Source organism: Papio anubis, chromosome 1, assembly GCF_008728515.1.
Source record: "Papio anubis isolate 15944 chromosome 1, Panubis1.0, whole genome shotgun sequence".
Classification (NCBI taxonomy): domain Eukaryota; kingdom Metazoa; phylum Chordata; class Mammalia; order Primates; family Cercopithecidae; genus Papio; species Papio anubis.
Genome location: NC_044976.1, coordinates 24,472,418 through 24,491,538, shown reverse-complemented (window position 1 = coordinate 24,491,538; position 19,121 = coordinate 24,472,418). Strand labels below are relative to the sequence as shown.

Genomic DNA, 19,121 nt, shown 5'->3' with positions numbered 1-19,121 from the left:
GAGCACTCACCCCAGTCCCCACCGGGGGGGCAGATTTCCAATTCAAATATGGAAGTAAAGATACATGTAGACTCATTTTTTTAAAAATTGACTGTATTTGGTTGGAAAGTAGCCCTCATGTAAAACAAAGAACACCTGTACAGACCTGGTTTTGGGGGAGAACTGTCAAGGAACTGGAGGGGCAGGGCTGTGGCCCAGAGATGGGAGGATGGGGTGGGAGAGTTTCTTCTTTGGCAAGAGAGAGGGTGGCACAAAGCGCAGGCAGAGGGGTCAGCTCGGGGTGAGACCGTGATTAGCAGTACTACTTCCCACCCTGAACAGAATCCAGGGATGCTCTGTCCTGGACATGTCAGAAGCTGGGGTTGAGGTGGCCCTCGGGTCAAAGGTCAGGAGCTAGAGTGCTGGCCAGGATCAGAGGTCAGGAGGTTGGAGGTTGCTCTCTGAGGTCAGAGGGCAGAGATGGGAGTGCTCTTCAGGGTCAGAGGACAGGGAGTTGGGGGTATGTTCTCTGGAGTCAGAGGCCAAGATGTGGGAGCTGCCTTCAGCCTGTGCCACTCCCCAGGCCCCCAGGGCCTCTGAGTACAGCTCCTGGTTCTGCTCCTTCCACTGGCGGAACTTCTCTCCTGTCAGTTCAGGGTCACCCAGCACTTCTTCTAGGACCTGCAGCTCCTGCAGCTTTGCCTGTGTGGAGAGGAGGGGCTAAGGGACCGTGATCACCCAGGGACGTGGGCAGAGTCTGAGACCAGACTTCACTCTGGAGTCTGGTGCCTAGAAGCCAGCACCTGGCCAGCGTGGCACGAGGAGCCCAGGTGAGACTCAAATCCCCACTTGGAACCCAGAGCCTGGCCCAGTCCACAGCTGAGCCCATCGTCAGCTGCTAAGCTCAGAGTCCAGAGCTAAGTCTGGAGTCTGGTGCCCAGGGTGGAGGTGAGAGCTGCAAACCAAAGCCTGAAGCCCAGAGCTTAGTCCCTTGCTGTGCCCAGGGCCCCCAGCTGACCTTGAGTGTGCTCTGTAGCGCCCGTACACGGTGCACTCGCTCATTGAGCTGAGGGTCTCGGTTGCGCCGCATGAAAGAGCTCCGCCACTGTTCCTGGGTTAGGGGCTGTGGCCGGCCTAGGAGGGACACACCACCCTGCCTCAGCCCCTGTACCATTCCTTCCAGTGCCTCTTCACTGCTGTCTGTGGGAGGGAGGAGCAGGATGAGGATGTGCCCACCCCAGCTCCCAGCCCAGCTCCCAACTCCAGCCCAGCACCTGTCAGAGAGCCAAAGGAGGTCCGTGGGCTGCGCTGTGTGGGGGTGGCTGCAGGTGATGTGTCTCCATGGAGGGGACTCCCAGCTTGAGCAGGGCTGGGCTGCAGGCAGGGTGGAAAGCACAGAGGGTCTCTGTCTGAGCTCCATGCCCTGCTATTTATCCCCACCTCCTACCCCCGGCAGCCCCCTACTCACCGAGGCTGAGCGGGACCCAGCCTCATCGTCTGGGTCTTCTGCTTCGGTCTCACTGTAGCAGTCTGGGGTGAGGAGGAGCAGTGGGCTTTGGGGAGGCCAGGGAGTGGCCTAGGGCATTTGAATTCCCAGCCCCCATCCCAGGAAAGGCAGAGGCTCAGGTGAGGGTTCCTCCTACTCAACCCTGTGAGACACCTACCTTCCTCTCGAGGCGGGGGCGCCCGGCCCGGAGACTGGTACTTGGAGATGCAGGTAATGAGATGACGCACCCACCTACGGAGAGCAAGCAGGTCTCACGGGGTTTCTATCCTCCGGGGTCCTCTTGTATGCTAGGGGCTTTTTACCCACATCATCTTCTGATGATTCTCAGAGCAACTCTGAGAAGGATGAACTCTTAGTCACCCATTTTAGAGATGATGAAACTGGGGCTTAGAGAACTGAGTACTGACTGTGTGCGGTGACTCACGTCTGTCACCCCAACACTTTGGGGAGCTGAGGCAGGAGGATTGTTTAAGACCAAGTGTTTAAGACCAGCTAGGGCAAAAGAGCAAATCCCATCTGCCTCCAAAACTTTTTAATTAAAAAAAAGAGAGACGCCGGGCGCGGTGGCTCACATCTGTAATCTCAGCACTTTGGGAGGCCGAGGCGGGCGGATCACAAGTTCAGGAGTTCAAGACCAGCCTGGCCAACACAGTGAAACCCCGTCTCTACTAAAAATACAAAAATTAGCCAGGTGTGGTGGTAGGCGCCTATAGTCTCAGCTACCTAGGAAGCTGAGGCAGGAGAATCACTTGAACCCAGGAGGTAGAGGTTGCAGTGAGCCAAGATGGCGCCACTACACTCCAGCCTGGCTGACATAGTGAGACTCTGTCTCAAAAAAAAAAAAAAAAAAAAAAAGAGAGAGAGAAGTGAGTACCTTGACCAACCACTCTCAGAGAGCTGGACTTTGCATCTCCAGGCTCCTGAGCCCAGGCTCCCAAGCTCACAGAGGTTGGGAATTATATGAGAGTAGGGGCTAAGGGAGGCAGCACTCACATGCTCAGATCTGTCAGGGTATCAGCAGCGAAGATGAAGGGTTTGTACACATCATGGGTGAGCTGAAACACACTGTCAAGGAGTGGAGGAGCATCACTCAGCCTGGGCGTGCCCACCCAGAGCCCGGAGAGGCTGGATTCTGGGCGCCCCAGCCACTTGCCACACCTCCCACTGCCACCCCATCACTCTTCCTCTCCCTTTCTGTCTCCATCCCCCAGCCCATCATATCCCAAGACTTAACTATTTCTTCTTCTGATCATGTCCACTTTCCAGACTATAGTTGGAGACATTGATGAGGCCCTCAGCCTTCTCATCCTGGGGGGATCACAGCATGAGGGTCAGGTTGGAACCCCAATACTCTCAAGGCCCAGTCAGCTCCTAGATACCCCTCGGTCTCCTGAGGGTTGTGGAGGGGAGAAGGCATCTCCTGGGCTCTCTAACAAGTCTCTCTGTTTCTAGAGCTCAGGGCTGGAATCTGGGGTCAGGGTAGGAGGTGTGGCCAAAGGATGCCTCTAAGCCAGGAAAGGGGAGCCAAAGATATCAGAGAAACAGTCAAAAAAAAAAAAAGAGCAGCCTGAAGGCTGGGCATGGTGGCTCATGCCCGTAATCCTAGCACTTTGGGAGGCCAAGGCAGGAAGACCATTTGAGCCTAGGAGTTTGAGACCAGCCTTGGAAAAAAGCCCATTTCTACAAAAAATTAAAATCTTAGGCCGGGCGCAGTAGCTCACATCTGTAATCCCACTGCTTTGGGAGGCTGAGGCTGGAGGATCACAAGGTCAGGAGTTCGAGACCAGCCTGGCCAACATGGTGAAACCCCCATCTCCACTAAAACTACAAAAAATTAGCCAGGTGTAGTGGCAGGTGTCTGTAATTCCAGCTACTCGGGAGGCTGAGGCAGGAGAATCGCTTGAACCTGGGAGGCAGAGGTTGCAGTGAGCCGTGACTGCACCACTGCACTCCAGCCTGGGCAACAGAATAAGACTCCGTCTCAAACAAAACAAAACAAAACAAAACAAAACAAAACAACACAAAACTTAGCTAGGCATGGCGGCATGTGCTTACAGTCCCAGCTACTCAGGAGGCTGAGGCAGGAGGATCACTTGAACCTGGGAGGCGGAGGCTGCAGTGAGCTGAGATCATGCCACTGCCCTCCAGCCTGGGTGACAAAGCAAGACTCTGTTTCAAACACAAAAACCAAAAACCCAAACAAGAAGAGCCTGCTCATGCATTTGTTCCTTCAGTAGACACAAACAAACTGCTTCATGCCCCTGAGTTTTCTGAATGCTGCTTTCTCTTCCTGGTTTTCTTTCCCCTTCCCATGCAACTAACTGCCAGGTATTGCGTTGTCAGGGGGCATCTGGACTCCTCAGGAGGAACTGGATACCTCTGTTGTGCTCCCACATATCCCTTGGGCTTTCCCTTTATCTTAGTACACAGTTCCTACATTGTCCTTGAATGCGTATTCATCCCTCTCCCCTAATAGCCTCTAAGTTCTGGAGAAGCAAAAACCATCCGCTCTTCTGTGTGTCCATAGTGCCCAGCCTAGAGCTGGGTTCACAGTAGTCACCTGAATATTGAATGAATAAATGAGTAAATGAATGACCCATCATTGGGATGGACAGAATATCAGAAGGATAAGAAGTGGGCAGAATAGAAGTGATTTTTCAGCCAGATGTGGTGGCTCACACCTGTAATCCCAGCACTCTGGGGGGCTGAAGCAGGCAGAACGCTTGAGCCCAGGAGTTTGAGACAAGCCTGAGCAATATAGCAAGACCCCATCTCTTAAAAAAAAAAAAAAAGATTTTTCGGGGCTGGGCGTGGTGGCTTACACCTGTAATCCCAGCACTTTGGGAGGCTGAGGCAAGCAGATCACGAGGTCAGGAGATGGAGACCATCCTGGCTAACACGGTGAAACCCTGTCTCTACTAAAATACAAAAAATTAGCCGGCTGTGGTGGCGGTCTTCTGTAGTCCCAGCTACTTGGGAGGCTGAGGCAGGAGAATGGCGTGAATCCGGGAGGCGGAGCTTGCAGTGAGCTGAGATCACGCCACTGCACTCCAACCTGGGCAACAGAGCGAGACTCTGTCTCAAAAAAAAAAAAAAGATTTTTCTCTATACCTCCTGTGATACCTTTTCCAAACTGCTTTTATACATATATTAACTCATTTCTCTCTGAAGTAAGTCCCCATTTAACAGATGGGAACATCAGAACCTGGGACCAGGAATAAGAATGGATGATTGAACAGAGATGAGAATTGAGGCCTGGAGGTGACTCACTTGCCTACCTGTTTGTGTGTGGGAGGTCTTACCTGGGGCTGGCGGTACCAGTAGAGCGTGTGTCCCTTGAGCACAAACCAGCAGCGGCGCCAGCGCGGGCCCATGAAGCCACCGGGTGCTTTTCGCAACAGGAGCCAGCCGTCACAGTCCGGCCGGCCCAGCTCACGGCATGACACCCGCCGGCGGCTCAGCCGGGTCGCCAGGCCTGTAGCAGCACAGCACAAGCTGGGCAGTGAGGGGCTGGCAAGGTGCCCCCGCTAAACATGCTCCCTGGCCTTCCACGAGCATCCCCAAGTGAGATCTCTGAATCCACACTCTGCTCAGAAGGCTGCGTGTGTCATCTCTGAGGTGGGATGACCCTTCTTGTTTTAGAGATGAGCAAACCGAAGACTAGAGGCTAACCTGTTTGCTCAAAGTCACAGAGCTGGTGAGAGGCCCAGACTAGGAGCACAGCTCTGTCTGACCCCAGAAACACAGCTGTTTCCAGGAGAGGCTGTGTGGGAAGGATGGGGGTGGTCTTGCCCAGCACGTAAAGATTTTTAACAGCTCCTCAGACAGGGGGACCCCCACTTAGTCCAGCGCACCTCATACCTTTTGATTTCTTCCGACCAACAGGACTCTGAAAGGATATCAGAAGGGTGAGAGAAGGATCCAGGTCTAGATCCACCCACCTCCTTGCTGAGCCCCTGAGTTTACCTTGTCAGGGGATTCAGGGAGCCCTGGAGTCCCTGCTACCCCTGCTGGGAGTATGGCTGGGGTTTCCAGGGGGATGGGCAGGGGCTCAGGGCCAAGGGAGGCAGAGTCTGTCAGGGAGGGAGAAGAGACAGGGAAAGTCTATGAGCCCAGTCCCAGGCTTGGGGTCAGAACTGGGCATCCAGATGCCGTGTCCAGGGCATCCATGGGGCTTTGAGACTACCTGTCCAGGCAGGGCTGGGTCCGGGACTGGGGTTTGAAGACAGGTCGAAGGCAAAGACGTCTTCAGATGGGGCCCTGGGGAGGGCAAAGGGGATGAGATGAGCCCATGGTCTCCCCACCAAGACACACCTGGACAGAGCCTGTTACCTGGGAGACAGTGGGGCCAGAGACAGTGATGGGCTCCTCCGGTGCGGGGAGTCCAGGACCTGAGGGGGCGTCTGGGGAACAACCAGGAACAAAGCAATGGAGACAGGAGTCTGAAAGCAGGTTAGGGGTGCAACAGGGGTAGGGGAGCAGCAGGGGCAGGTACCTGTGGGGGGGTCTGGAGGCAGCTGGGGGGGCGCGATGGGGGAAGGTACCGGTGGGGGGGGTCTGAAGGCGGGTGTGGGGGTGGTGGGGGCAGGTACCTGTTGGGGGAATCTGAAGGCAGCTTGGGGCGGCAGGGGAAGGTACCTGCGGGGGGGTCTCCGGTATCGGGATCTTCTTCAGCACTAAGCTGAGTCCAGCTGGCTCCCGCAGCAGCTCCCTTACCATGTTCTTATGGGGCCATCCAACCTGGGGGACAGAGACACTGGCTGGCATCAACTGGGCAGGAGGCTCTGAAGCAACCACCAACTCTCACCCTCGTGCTGGGGGCGCTCTCTCAACCTCCCACTCTGCCTCCCCTCATGCAGCCTCCTGGGAGCTTCCATGGGTCCCGTCACCTGGGCTCTGCAGAGGATGCTCTCACCAGACTTAGCTGGTTCATCTCCTGGAAGGCAGCTCCCACAACCCTGGTCAGAACGCTTGGTTGCCTCCCCACCCACCAGACTTGGGTTCCACTTGGTGACCCCTTCACCTCCTACCACATCCCTCTCCTCACGCACCACCACCTGCTCGTTGATCTGGACAACCTCGTCTCCAGGTTGGATCTGCAGTTGGGAGTCAGTGGGAACCTGGTGTGGGGAATGGGGCCTGAGGTTGGCCTGGTTTGCAGGTGAGAGGCTTCAGGGGTGGGTGGCTGGAAAGGGTGTGGGGCTCTCACCTGGGTGTCCACTTGGGACACAAAGTGCTGGCAATTGCTGGTGGTGTGAATTTCCAGGTCCTGCAGAGGCAGAGGCTGCAGTCACTGGGGGCTGGGGGGGCAACAGGGCCAGTAGGCAGGACCCCTGCCAGACACTAGGACTCTACAGTGGGTGGAACAGTGGCAAGAGCTGACCCCAAGCTGGTCCTGCCCAGACTTGCTGTGTGACTTTGGACTTGCTACTCCTCTGGGCCTCTGACTTCCCCTCTGCTAAGAACGATAGGGAAACTGGAGACCCTGATTTCTGAGGTACCAGCTTCTTAGCAACATTCCTAAAGGGACAAGCAGGGATAGGGCAGGGATAGGGCTCTGGTCTTCCCCACTGGTCAAAGATTAAATCAAGAAAGGTCACGTCCTCTCCCTTTCTCCTAACTACCCCCGAGCCCCTGCCCTGTCTCCATCCCAAGGCTGGAACACCCTACCTGAGGCCACACCCACGTGGTGTGGGGACTGGGGAGGTGCGGAGCAATGGGAGACCCTAGCCAATCCTCTGGGCCTCCATTTTAGTATCTGTACAAAAAAGGCTTTCCCGCCAGGGCAGCACGGGATTCTGCGGGATCCTGGACCCTATTTCAGGTCCTGACAAGGCTGCCAAGGGGTCAGAAGTGAGAGGTGGGAGGGCAGGGCTCACCAATGGACTGTCCAGCTGCACCTGCTCGAGCATGGCCCTCTGCTCCAGCAGCTCCTTGGGGCAGCAGACCAGGATGTTGTGGCAGATCCCAGCCACGTGGCTGCACTGGGGGAGGGGAGCGGGCTGTCTAGCCTGAACCTGATCGTCCCCACCCTCACTCCCTTCCCACCCCACAGACTCACAATCCTCAGGACTGTGCCCTCCTTCTCGTCTGCTGGACCATCCTGGAAGCAGAATGAGAGAGCGGGGGCCTCCCCTGAGCAAGGGCCATAGGGGGACTGCCTTCTCCTGGGGGCAGGGTGGGATTCCCTGCAGTCCCTCCCTGCCTTCTCCCTGCCCAGAACCACTGGCTCCCTGCCCAGAACCACAGGGCCTCAGTGTTTTAACCAGAGGGCTCGTTTCCCTGATACCAGGCCCCCAGAAGTCACCACACGTGCCCTGCCCTCCCACCCTGTCCTGAGTGTCAAAATTCCCCTACCAGCTAGGAGACCCCAAAAGGCCCCATCGTCCCATACCCAGTTGCAGGACCTCCTCTCCTCCTTTCTCGCTCGTCTCAAGCCTCATACCCGATCCTGGGCTGATTCACAGGTTATAAAAAGCTCTAGCCCAGCTTGGTCTCTAGGGCATGGGCCAAGCCTGGCCCTTGGTTCTCCTACCTCATGCAAGACCTGGCTCAGCTCCTCCAACAAGTCCCGGATCTCCTGGCATGCCGAGAAGTCATTTAAGTGGGAGAAGAGGTACCTGGCAGGGGAAGAATGGCACAGGGGAAGAATGGCACAGTGGTTAAGGGACTATGCTTAACCACTCAGAGCCAATTACTCACCAATTACTCACCTCAGAGACTTGGGGATAATACCTGCTCTGATGGGTTTTGGTTTAGAGTAAAGGAGATGATTGAGACATCTAAAGGGATTAGCAGAGGACTTATTTGTCATGTGCCTACCACATGCCAACCCCTGTTCTAGGCACTGGGGAAACAGACTTTAAAGACATCATACATCAGTATCAATTTAACTTCAGTTGTAATGAGTATCATGAAACATTGGATAATGAGTTTATAATAATAAGTTATTATTTATTATTAATAGTATAGCTTTGAGAGTGTACAACAGGGAAAGCTTCCTCAAGCAGGTGACATTTGAGGTGGCATCTGAGGACAAGCAGCAGCCAGTGAACAGGGTTGGGGAGGCTCTCCATTCAGTGGTTGTTGATGAGACTGATTATTACAAGCTGGAGGATGGGGTGGGAACCCAGGCATCCCAGTGCCCCTGCACAGATGGACTAATCCCTTTGCCCTGCTCCGCTGTATCTTTTTTTTTTTTCTGAGATGGAGTCTCACTCTGTTGCCCAGGCTGGAGTACAGTGGCATGATCTTGGCTCACTGGAACCTGCACCTCCCAGGTTCAAGTGATTCTCCTGCCTCAGCCTCCCGAGTAGCTGGGATTACAGGTGCGCACCACCACAACTGGCTAATTTTTAATATTTTTGGTAAAGACGGGGTTTCACCATGTTGGCTAGGCTGGTCTCAAACTCCTGACCTCAAGTGATCTGCCTGCTTCGGTCTCCCAAAGTGCTGGGATTACAGACGTAAGCCACCACACCTGGCTCACCATATCTGAACAAGAGCCAAGCTCTGTTTTTCTCTCCCACACCCTGGAGGAGGCCAAAGATGACAAGAGTCCCTCACTCGTCACCCCAACCTGGGTACCTGCTGAGCCAGAAGAGGAGGGCGTTGGCTTCATGCACCAGCTCCACAGTTGCACAGAGGACATCAATAGGGGTCTTGGCACAGTCCCCCAGGCGGCCTTGGACTATGCTCTGGAAGTCACGGGTTGCCCCCAGCAGCCCCTCTGTCAGGCTCTTCAGGTTCTCTGTCTGTAGCCTGGAGCTCTGTGCCAAAGAGAGGGCAAGTCACCTCCCTGGCAGCAGCCAGCCCCCATCGACACCCCCCAGGTTGGTGGAAGCTGCAGCCAGTGTGACCAGCATTCACTCACCAGGGCCTGGAGCTGTTCCACCCCGCCCAGGATGAGCTCCTGGTGTCCCAGACACCGCACAGCCAGAGCCTCGAGGCTTCGGGGGCAGAGCTGGAGCAGGTTCTTGCCAGGCAGCTGCCAGTCCTCAAAGGGATAGTCCTGCAGGGAGTCGTCAAGACCTGGAGGGAGAGCAGGGCTCAGCTCGGGGGAAGCAGAGGTGTCAGGACCTTTTGGGCTGGTTCTTCACGCCTGCAAAGTCCTTTTCCCTCTAGTCTAGCCCTAATGATAACCCTGACACCCAGGCTGTTCTGCCCATTTCACAGATGAGGCCACCGAGTTGAGGAGCAGGAAAGTATAGGGCTCTCAAAAGTGGCCCCCAGACCAGCAGCAGCAGCCTCACCGGACAACTTGCTAGAAATGCAAATTATCAGGCCTCACACCACACCTGCTGAATCAGAAACTCTGAGGTTGGGGCCCAGCAGTTTTTCTTTATCTTTTTTTTTTTTTTTTTTTTTTTTTGAGACAGGGGCTTGAAACACAATCATGGCTCACTGCAGCCTTGACCTCCTAGGTTCAATCCATCCTCCCACCTCAGCCTCCCGAGTAACTGGGACTACAGGCACACACCACCACACCCAACTAATTTTTGTATTTTTTGCAGAGCCGGGGTTTCGCCATGTTGCCCAGGCAAGTCTCGAACTCCTGGGCTCAAGCAATTCAACTGCCTCAGTCTCTCAAAGTGCTGGAATTACAGGTGTGAACCACGACGCCCATCCAGCTGTTTGTATTTTAACGAATCCTGCAGGTGATTATGATGCTCCCTTAAGTTTGAGAACTAACAATATAGGGGATAAGAACAAGAGGCCGTGGAGTCACTGAGACACTGTGAACACTTGAGCAAGTAATAGCACTGCTCTGTGCCTCAGTTTTCTCACCTGTAACATGGGAATAATAAAAGTACCTACCTTCTAATCATGTGTGTTTTAAATGACACGACATATGTCAAGGCCTTGGCCATTGTCTGGTTCGTGGGAGACAAGTCAATAATAGCCATCATATTATTATTGCCAGACTTTACCATGATCTACAGGCCCTGTATGATTAGGCTACCACCTCCCTTTCCAGCATCATATCCTGAAGAGCCCCCCAGACTCAACACTTCAGATGCACAGAGCTAATTCCTTGCAGCTCCTGGAATACCCTTTTACCTCAGGGTCCTTAGAGTGCTATTCCTCCTGCTGGTGTTGCTGTTCTAGCTCCTTCACTTCCTTTTTCAACTAACTTCCTCCAGGAAGACTTCCATAACTTCCCAGGCTGAGTGGGGTGGGGGGCTCTCCTCTTGTTCCCACTGCCCCCGAGCCTCCACAAACCCCTGCACTTGACCATCGGTCTTTCCCATTTTATCACAGGCTCTTCAAAGATCAGGCCTTAGATAACCATTTGTCTCTAACCCCCAGCCTGTGCCTGGACAAGGTAGACACTCAAAAATAAGAAAAGCGTCTATCGAGGGCTTACTATGTGCTATGCAAAGCTATAACAGCTTTACACATATTAACACATTTGATTCTCACTACATTTCTAGGAGGTAAAGACTATCATTATCCTGTTTACAGATGGGAAAACTGACACAGAGGTTAAGTAGCTTGCTCACTCTTCAAAGGAATTCTTCCCCTCCTGAGCCAGGCTCCTTCACTGGGGGGGGGGTGTGTGTGTGTGTGTTCCCTGTGTCACATTCAGAGCACCGGACTGGGAGTTCATGAACCTGTCACTCCCTGGCTATGGGTCCCTGAGCCACCTCCTTCCTGCATGGTGACTGTATTCGGCTGCTGCCCTCACAATAGCCCCAGGAATTGAGCTACAAATGAGCTGTGTCATGATTGTCTCACTTTGTCCACTTTATGAGGTCAGAGTTGCCTTTCCCATTTGATGGGCAGAAAAACCGAGACCTACGGTCACAGAGCTGGCAAGTGGTGGGGGTGGGCCTGGAATCCAGCCTGGGAGTCTGAACCCAGCCGTGAATTCCTGCCCTTACCTGGGCTGGTCCTCCTGAGCCTGTCTAGTGCGCTCCAGCTCCGGGCTCTGGGAGGCGTGTCTTGACTGCCTGCTCCTGGCTGCACTGCACTGCGTGTCAGGAGGCCCTTCTCTGAGTCTGCCTGTGGGGTGTGCTGCTTCCCATCTGTCTGGGCTCGCTGAGCCTGGACAGCACCTTGCCCCTTGGATAGGAGCCCCAGGGTGGGGCTGTGTCAACCTCTTCAGTCTGGTCTAGGCCTTCTGCTTCTGTCACTAGGAGCTCAGGGTGTGGAGGGGGCAGAATGACACCAGAGACTGAGCAAATCACTTCCTGGCTCTGTGCGTCAGTTTCTGACTCTAAGAAATGGATTTAACAACAGCCCACTGGCCCTGGGGCCAGGGAAGATAAACAAGATACAGTAGGCCTGGGCCTGCCAGGCCTCCCTCCTGTTTTCATGACACCGCCTCCCCATTACCACCCTAGAGGCCTCTTTGGCTGCTGCCACAATGAGGGGCCCCCTTCTGGGTCCTTGGGGCCCCCGGGGTCATCTCATTTGTCTCCCTGCCGAGCACAGTACCTGGAACATGGTAGGTACTCTGTAAATACTTGTTGACTGACTGACTGACTGATAGAGCCCGCAGGTTATTTTGTTTTTTGTGGTTTTTTTGGGATGAATCTCACTCTGTCACCCAGGCTGGAGTGCAGCGGTGCAATCTCGGCTCACTGTAACCTCCACCTCCTGGGTTCAAGCGATTCTCCTGCCTCAGACTCCCAAGTAGTTGGGATTACACAGGTACCTGCCACCACCCCCAGATAATTTTTGTATTTTTAGTAGAGACAGGGTTTCACCATGTTGACCAGGCTGGTCTTGAACTCCTGACCTCACGTGACCCACCCACCTTGGCCTCCCAAAGTACTGGGATTACAGGTGTGAGCCACCGCGCCCAGTCCACAGGTTCTTTTTCCTTTTCCCCTCCTCCCTCTTCCGGTGGGACCCACACCTAGTCCCCTTCAAGCCCAACTCTACCCCGGTCCCACCCACCTCTCAGCCAAGTTGCCACCTTTCCGGGGGTCCAGGTCTCTACCGGTTCCATGGCCCAGCGCTGCCGGCTCGCATCAGCTCCTGTATTGCCCCGCTGGCGCCGGAATTTCCGCTCCCAGAGCCCAGGCCTGAGGAGGGGCCGGGCTGGGTCCTGGGCGGAGCCTACTGCATACCTGGGCTCACACAGACGGCCAGGTGAGGCACTGCGACAGCCATTGGCCCACGCCCATCCGCCTCCTGCCCAGCCTTTCAGGCATCCTAGGGCTCTGGCATCTCACCCCAGCTAGGGGGCAGTGCCACTGGCCTCATATGGCTGGGTGGGACGCTGACCCTTGGGCTCCTCAAGAAAAAGCCACAAGAGGAGTGCTAAGCTCAGTAGCAAAGCACGGAGGCTAGGGTGCCAGGTCCCTGGGTGCCTAGGCCAGCTCTTGTTAACTGTGTGACCTGGGGCTGACCATAACTTCTGCGCCTCCGTTTCTGGGTCTGTAAAGGAGATATAATAGACCTTACTTCAAAGGGCAGGTGTGCACAGTATCTGAATAGCTTGAAAACATTTTAGAACTGGGGTGTTTAGCCTCCCTTTGATTTTGCAGTATGGACTCCGGCATCTGGTGAGGCTTGTGAACGCTTTCTCAGAATAGCTGCTTATAAAGGCATAAAACAGGCCGGGCATGGTGGCTCACGCCTGTAATCCCAGCACTTTGGGAGGCCGAGGTGGACGGATCAATTGAGGTCAGGAGTTCAAGACCAGCCTGGCCAACATGGTGAAACCCCATCTCTACTAAAAATACAAAAAATTAGCTGGGCATAGTGGGTGCCTATAATCCCAGCTACTCAGGAGGCTGAGGCAGGAGAATCGCTGGAACCCAGGAGGTGGAGGTTCCAGTGAGCCAAGATCATGCCACTGCACTCCAGCCTGGACAACAGAGCAAAACTCTATATTATAAATAAATGAATAAACAAACACACAAAACAAAATGCTTAGGATTACAATGAGAATAATTATCAAAACTATATTTAAAAACAAATTTGGCCAGGCGCAGTGGCTCACGCCTGTAATCCTAGCACTTTGGGAGGCCAAGGCGGGTGGATTACGAGGTCAAGAGATGGAAACCAGCCTGCCCAACATGGTGAAACCCCATCTGTACTAAAAATACAACAATTAGCTGGGTGTGGTGGTGCACGCCTGTAGTCACAGCTACTCAGGAGGCTGAGGCAGGAGAATCGCTTGAACCCAGGAGGCGGAGGTTGCAGTGAGCTGAGATTATGCCACTGCACTCCAGCCTGGTGACAGAGCGAGACTCCGTCTCACAAAAACACCCACAAAAAAAAAAAAAAAAAAAAAATATGGAGCTGGGGAGTGCTGGCACACAACTGTAGTTCTAGCTACTCGAGAGGTTGAGAGGTTGAAAGGTTGAGGTGGGGAGTATCACTGAAGCCTAGAGTTCAAAGCCACCTGGGCAACATAGCAGGACCCCATCTCAAAAAAATAAAACCAGAAATTTATGATATTATGGGTTTACTAACATTAACAAGACTGGCCAAAAGTTAAATTTTCCTTTTTTAATGACCTCAGTGTGTTGTCGACCAGCTTGAATAAGAACATTAAACTGTGCGGTGGTCTTTGACTCCCCTCCTCTTACATATTGATCAGCAAACAACTAAAGACAGGGAATGCAGAAGAGTGGAGAAGCTCTACTGAGAACAGGCAGATTCACCCTTTGGTCACTGAACCACTGCTAGGCCTGGAGGTGCCCAGTTAATGGCGGCTACATCACAGGAGCATCTGAAACAGAAGGTGCTCATGAACAATTTAGCGGTGGTTTAACAACCACTGTGAATTTGAAATCATTCGAGCATAAATATTTTGAGATACTTGCAATAACTACAATTTGACATGAAAATGTCTGTGATTTCTTTTTTTTGATGAGAAGGAGTCTCGCTCTGTCGCCTAGGCTGGAGTGCAGTGGCACAATCTCGGCTCACTGCAAGCTCCGCCTCCCGGGTTCACGCCATTCTCCTGCCTCAGCCTCCCGAGTAGCTGGGACTACAGGCGCCTGACACCACACCTGGCTAAGTTTTTTGTAATTTTAGTAGAGACAGGGTTTCACTGTGTTGGCCAGGATGGTCTCGATCTCCTGACCTCGTGATCCACCCGCCTCGGCTTCCCAAAGTGCTGGGATTACAGGCATGAGCCACCACACCCGGCCAAAATGTCTGTGATTTCTGTTGGTGACTAAGCCAAAGATACTACTACTTCAATCCATATACAAGGAAATCATAAATTTTGGTTACAGGTTAGCAAAAATAAAAATATAATTTTTCCCATCCAAGTTTATGGATCCCCTGAATTCTGGACCCCAGAGTAAGAGCTTTCATCTTAGAAAAATATCTGACACATAGTAAATGTTCATTTTCATCATCATCATCTCAGGTCAGGGGACTACCAGGACTTTAGAATCAGATAAAATCAGCTGGGCGTGGTGGCTCAGGCCTGTAATCCCAGCACTTTGAGAGACTGATGTGGGTGGATCACCTGAGGTCAGGAGTTCGAGACCAGCCTGACCAACATGGAGAAACCCCATCTCTACTAAAAATACAAAATTAGCCAGGCGTGGTGGTACATGCCTGTAATCCCAGGTACTCGGGAGCTGAGGCAGGAGAATCCCTTGAACCCGGGAGGTAGAGGTAGCGGTGAGCCAAGATCGCATCATTGCACTCCAGCCTGGGCAACAAAAGTGAAACTCCATCTCAAAAAAAAGAAAAAAAAAGGCTGGGCGCGGTGGCTCACGCCTGTAATCCCAGCACTTTGGGAGACCAAGGCGGGTGGATCATCTGAGGTCAGGAGTTCGAGACCAGCCTGGCCAACATGGCAAAACCCTGTCTCTACTAAAAATCCAAAAAATTAGCTGGGCGTGGTGGAGGGTACCTATAATCCCAGCAACTCGGAAGGCTGAGTCAGGAGAATTGCTTGAACCCACAGGGAGAGGTTGCAGTGAGTCGAGATTGTGCCATTGCACTCCAACCTGGGCAACAAGAGCAAAATTGTCTCAAAAAAAAAAAAAAAAAAATCAGATAAAATCAGTTCCACACTCAACTGCTATGTGACTCAGCCCAACTTCTACAGCTCTCTGAATCTGTTTCTTCCTCTCCAGAAGGGATAGATACCTAGGCCTTAGCACTGTGATGACATTAAGTACTTTGAAATCTGCATCATGGGGTAGGTATGAGTTATTATTGCTTTAATTCTGTGGGGAGGAGCCAACTGTTGTCACCTACTTCAGAATTTCTGCAGCACCCCCAGTCGTCAAAGCCTGTCACGACCTTACCGGTAACCCAGAGACCCAAAGTCTGAATTTCGCCCATGGTTGGCCCATGTAGTGTATGTGTGTTGTCAACATTTAATAATGTCACATACAAATTGAGATTTTCAGCTTCTCTGAACTTGGTCAGCTCTGGTGATGCCATCCCACTTTCACACTTGGTATTAACAGCCTCTTTCATTTTATGAGCCAGTTGGCTTCAAATTTGCAAAATGCCTGTCTCCAGCTTTGTGTTTTGCCTCGGGTCTGTGTCCCTTGAACACTTTGTGCTGCATCCTCCTTTAACATTTTTGCCTCTTCATGCAGCAGCCTCCCTATGGCACTCTAGCGAAGTCCAGTAAATTCTAACAGAGCCTTTATCCCAGTGTTCGGTAGACAGATCTTGATTTCATCAAATTTCTTTCCTAAGCTGCCACCAGAGGTGAGAACCAGCCCCTTTCCTCCTTGAACCACGGCCCCTTTACTCTATGCTCCCAGCATCTGCCAGGGCTAGGCAGTTAGGGACACAGTAAGTGGCAACTTCTCTTTATTTTTATTTATTCTTTTGAGATGGAGTTTTGCTCTTGTTGTCCTGGCTGGAGTGCAATGGCGTGATCTTGGCTCAGCGCAACCTCCACCTCCCAGGTTCAAGCTATTCTCCTGCCTCAGCCTCCCAAGTAGCTGGGATTACAGGCGTGCATCCCCACACCCGACTAATTTTGTATTTTTAGTAGAGATGGGGTTTCACCATGTTGGCCAGGCTGGTCTCAAACTCCTGACCTCAAGTGATCCACTTGCCTCGGCCTCTCAAAGTGCTGGGATTACAGGCATAAACCACCATGCCCGGCCGGCAGCTTCTATTTTAAAGGGCTTTGTTTTGTTTTTTGAGAGAGTCTTGCTCTGCTGCCCAGGCTGGAGTACAGTGGCGCAGTCTTGGCTCACTGCAACCTCTCCCTCCTAGGTTCAAGTGATTCTCGTACCTCAATCTCCCGAGTAGCTGGGATTACAGGTGTGCACCACCACACCCAGTTAATTTTTGTATTTTTAGTAGAGACAGGGTTTTGCCACGTTGGCCAGGCTGGTCTCAAACTCCTGACCTCAAGTAATCCACCTACCTCGGCCTCCCACGCTTGGCTCCCTGGGATTACAGGCGTAAGCCACCATGCCCAGCCTATTTTAAAAAGCTTTATGAATATAAAGTTCTACATATTTGCTGTATACATTTCAAAGGTAATAGGTTAAGTGAAAGCAGGATGTGCCCTTTCCCCAGTGTGTCTCTATCATGTTCCCCAGTGGAGGCCACTGCTAAATTTGGGATATTCTTCTGTTTTCTATATCTGCAGATAGTCTACATACTATTCTGCAAACTGTACTTTTTCTTTTCTTTTCTTTTTATTGGAGAGAGGGTCTGGCTGTCACCCAGGTTGGAGTGCAATGGTGCGACCTCGGCTCATTGCAGCCTCCACCTCCTGGGCTCAAGTGATCCTCCTACCTCAGCCTCCTGAGTAGCTGGGACTACAGGCATGCACCACCATGCCTGGCTAAATTATTATTATTTTTTTTGGTAGAGATGAGGTTTCACCTTTGCCCAGGCTGGTCTCGAACTCCTGGACTCAAGCAATCTGCCTGCCTCAGCCTCCTAAAGTGCTGCCCAACCATACTTTTTCATTTAAGAGATAATGGATACCAAATGAAATACAAGTTACGTGCTTAGAACAATGACTACTATTTTTAACGTGTCATGGGCAGCTTTCTTAATTGGTATATGCAGATATGCTTTTATCACTGTTTCAAGCTGAGGGCAGGGAAGTCCCTGCAGAAACTTTGTCTTGAAGAAACGGGTTAAATTGGCTGGGCGCAGTGGCTCATGCCTCTAACCCCAGCACTTTGGAAGGCCGAGGCGGGTGGATCATGAGGTCAGGAGTTCAAGACCAGCCTGACCAATATGGTGAAACCCCGTCTCTACTACAAATACAAAAATTAACCGGATGCAGTGGCAGGTGCCTGTAATCTCAGCTACTCGGGAGGCTGAGGCAGGAGATTCGCTTGAATCTGGGTGGCAGAGGTTGCAGTGAGCTGAGATCATGCCACTGCACTCAGGCCTGGGTGACAGAGTGAGACTCTGTCTTTGAAAAAAAAAGAAAGAAAGAAATAGGTTAAATGTGCCATCCCTCAAGGTAGGGGTGGTTGATTTCACAGAAATCAAATCGAAAAGGCACCCTCCCCTTCCTTCCATAATGCTGGCATCCAATCATCTGAAGTAGGGATGGGGCTCGGACCAGGGGCTGAGGGAGGCCCGCCCAGTACCTGGCCCAGGCCTGGGACTCCTGAGCCCTGCCAGCCAAGGCCTCTTCTGCCTACCCAGACCCGCCTCCTTGGACAGTGGGGGAGGTGCCGCTCAAGCCTGATGCTGATCTCTTTTGACAGCTGCTCCTAAGGCTGGCAGGATGGTAGGCAGTGGGGGAAGGGACCAGATTTAAAGGTCCAGTTGCTCCGCCCCCTGCCAGACCTTGGCAGGCAGGCGCGGGTGAGCATCCTCTGAGGGCTTGGGTCTTGCGTATGTAGAAGGTCAGAGACCCCTCTACCCTAGTTTCCACTTCTTGGTATCATAAAGACCACTGGTCTTCATGTCCGCTCCCACCCTATAGGCCGCCAGGGAGACCAGTGCCGCCCACCATGCGATTTCGACGCCTGACCCCTGGTTACTTCCGGGTGCTACAGGTAAGTACCCCTGATCAATGGTTTCTGGCACGACTGACCCCTTCCTCCCCCTACCATAGCTGGGTTGACACCCCCAACAGCCAGGCTGTCACGTTCCCTGCCGCCTGAGCAGGCAGGCCCAGATGGGCAGTGAGGCGAAAGGGATTGGGGTGGAATCTCCCTGGGGCAGTACCAGCATCCATGTCTCCTTCCCCTAGCTACACCTACTCAGCCCCTTCCCACTCCCCACCTTCCTGGCAGTCTCAACTGACCCCTGAGGCACACCCTCTGTGCACCTCCAGATGCAGGTAGCTGGTGAGCTGAAGGCAGAGCCCCGCAGTCTGCTGGTGGGAGTTGTGGCTACAGTGCTAGCTGTCCTCGGGCTGGGTGGCTCCTGCTATGCTGTCTGGAAGATGGTGGGACAGCGGCGGGTGCCACGGGCCCCATAATGAAGAAGAGAGACTCTCACCTGGACGCTGGGGGTAGGTGACTCGGGAGGGGGCTGCAATCTCAGAAGCCTTCTTTTCTGGGGATCAGTCTCTGTCGGAAGCAGGACAGAGTAATCTGATCCCACTCCCGCCACCCCACACTGCATCAGGCCTCCATCTGGGTGCTCCAGTTCAGATGCTAGGACCTCAGAGGGAAGGCAGGGATGTGGGCTCCAAAGATAGACCAAGATTGACACCCTAGGCCTGGTGCACAGAAAGTACTAGACAAGCCCTTCCAGG

General features: G+C 53.1%; 1 protein-coding gene and 1 long non-coding RNA gene across 7 annotated transcripts; one reads left to right on the top strand and one right to left on the bottom strand.

Annotated features, from left to right (window-relative positions):
- Nucleotides 1–75: 75 nt before the first annotated feature.
- CNKSR1 (connector enhancer of kinase suppressor of Ras 1) lies at nt 76–19,050 on the bottom strand. 5 transcript variants are annotated; one of them, XM_003891379.5, is made up of 22 exons: nt 18,863–19,050; nt 12,392–12,874; nt 9,360–9,517; nt 9,074–9,255; nt 8,022–8,106; nt 7,548–7,589; nt 7,366–7,470; nt 6,696–6,755; nt 6,538–6,606; nt 6,125–6,226; nt 5,819–5,889; nt 5,673–5,746; nt 5,453–5,559; nt 5,348–5,375; nt 4,789–4,961; nt 2,721–2,794; nt 2,480–2,551; nt 1,644–1,717; nt 1,448–1,509; nt 1,254–1,353; nt 998–1,179; nt 83–681 (listed from the first exon to the last, which is right to left on the bottom strand). In XM_003891379.5, the coding sequence occupies exons 2-22, from the start codon at nt 12,441–12,443 to the stop codon at nt 412–414; spliced, it is 2,142 nt and encodes a 713-aa protein (XP_003891428.1). In that variant the 5' UTR covers nt 12,444–12,874; nt 18,863–19,050; the 3' UTR covers nt 83–411. The 5 variants fall into 5 exon arrangements, with proteins under 5 accessions (XP_009200609.1, XP_003891428.1, XP_031521628.1 ...); XM_009202345.4 differs by lacking the exon at nt 18,863–19,050 and having other exon boundaries at nt 76–681; nt 998–1,113; nt 12,392–13,109; XM_031665768.1 differs by lacking the exon at nt 18,863–19,050 and having other exon boundaries at nt 12,392–13,108.
- LOC110743172 lies at nt 631–18,838 on the top strand. Of its 2 annotated transcripts, none has more exons than XR_002521782.2 (3): nt 631–809; nt 18,342–18,414; nt 18,696–18,838. It is a non-coding gene; the product is annotated as an uncharacterized LOC110743172 (long non-coding RNA). The 2 variants fall into 2 exon arrangements; XR_002521786.2 differs by lacking the exon at nt 631–809 and adding an exon at nt 11,849–11,936.
- Nucleotides 19,051–19,121: the final 71 nt, after the last annotated feature.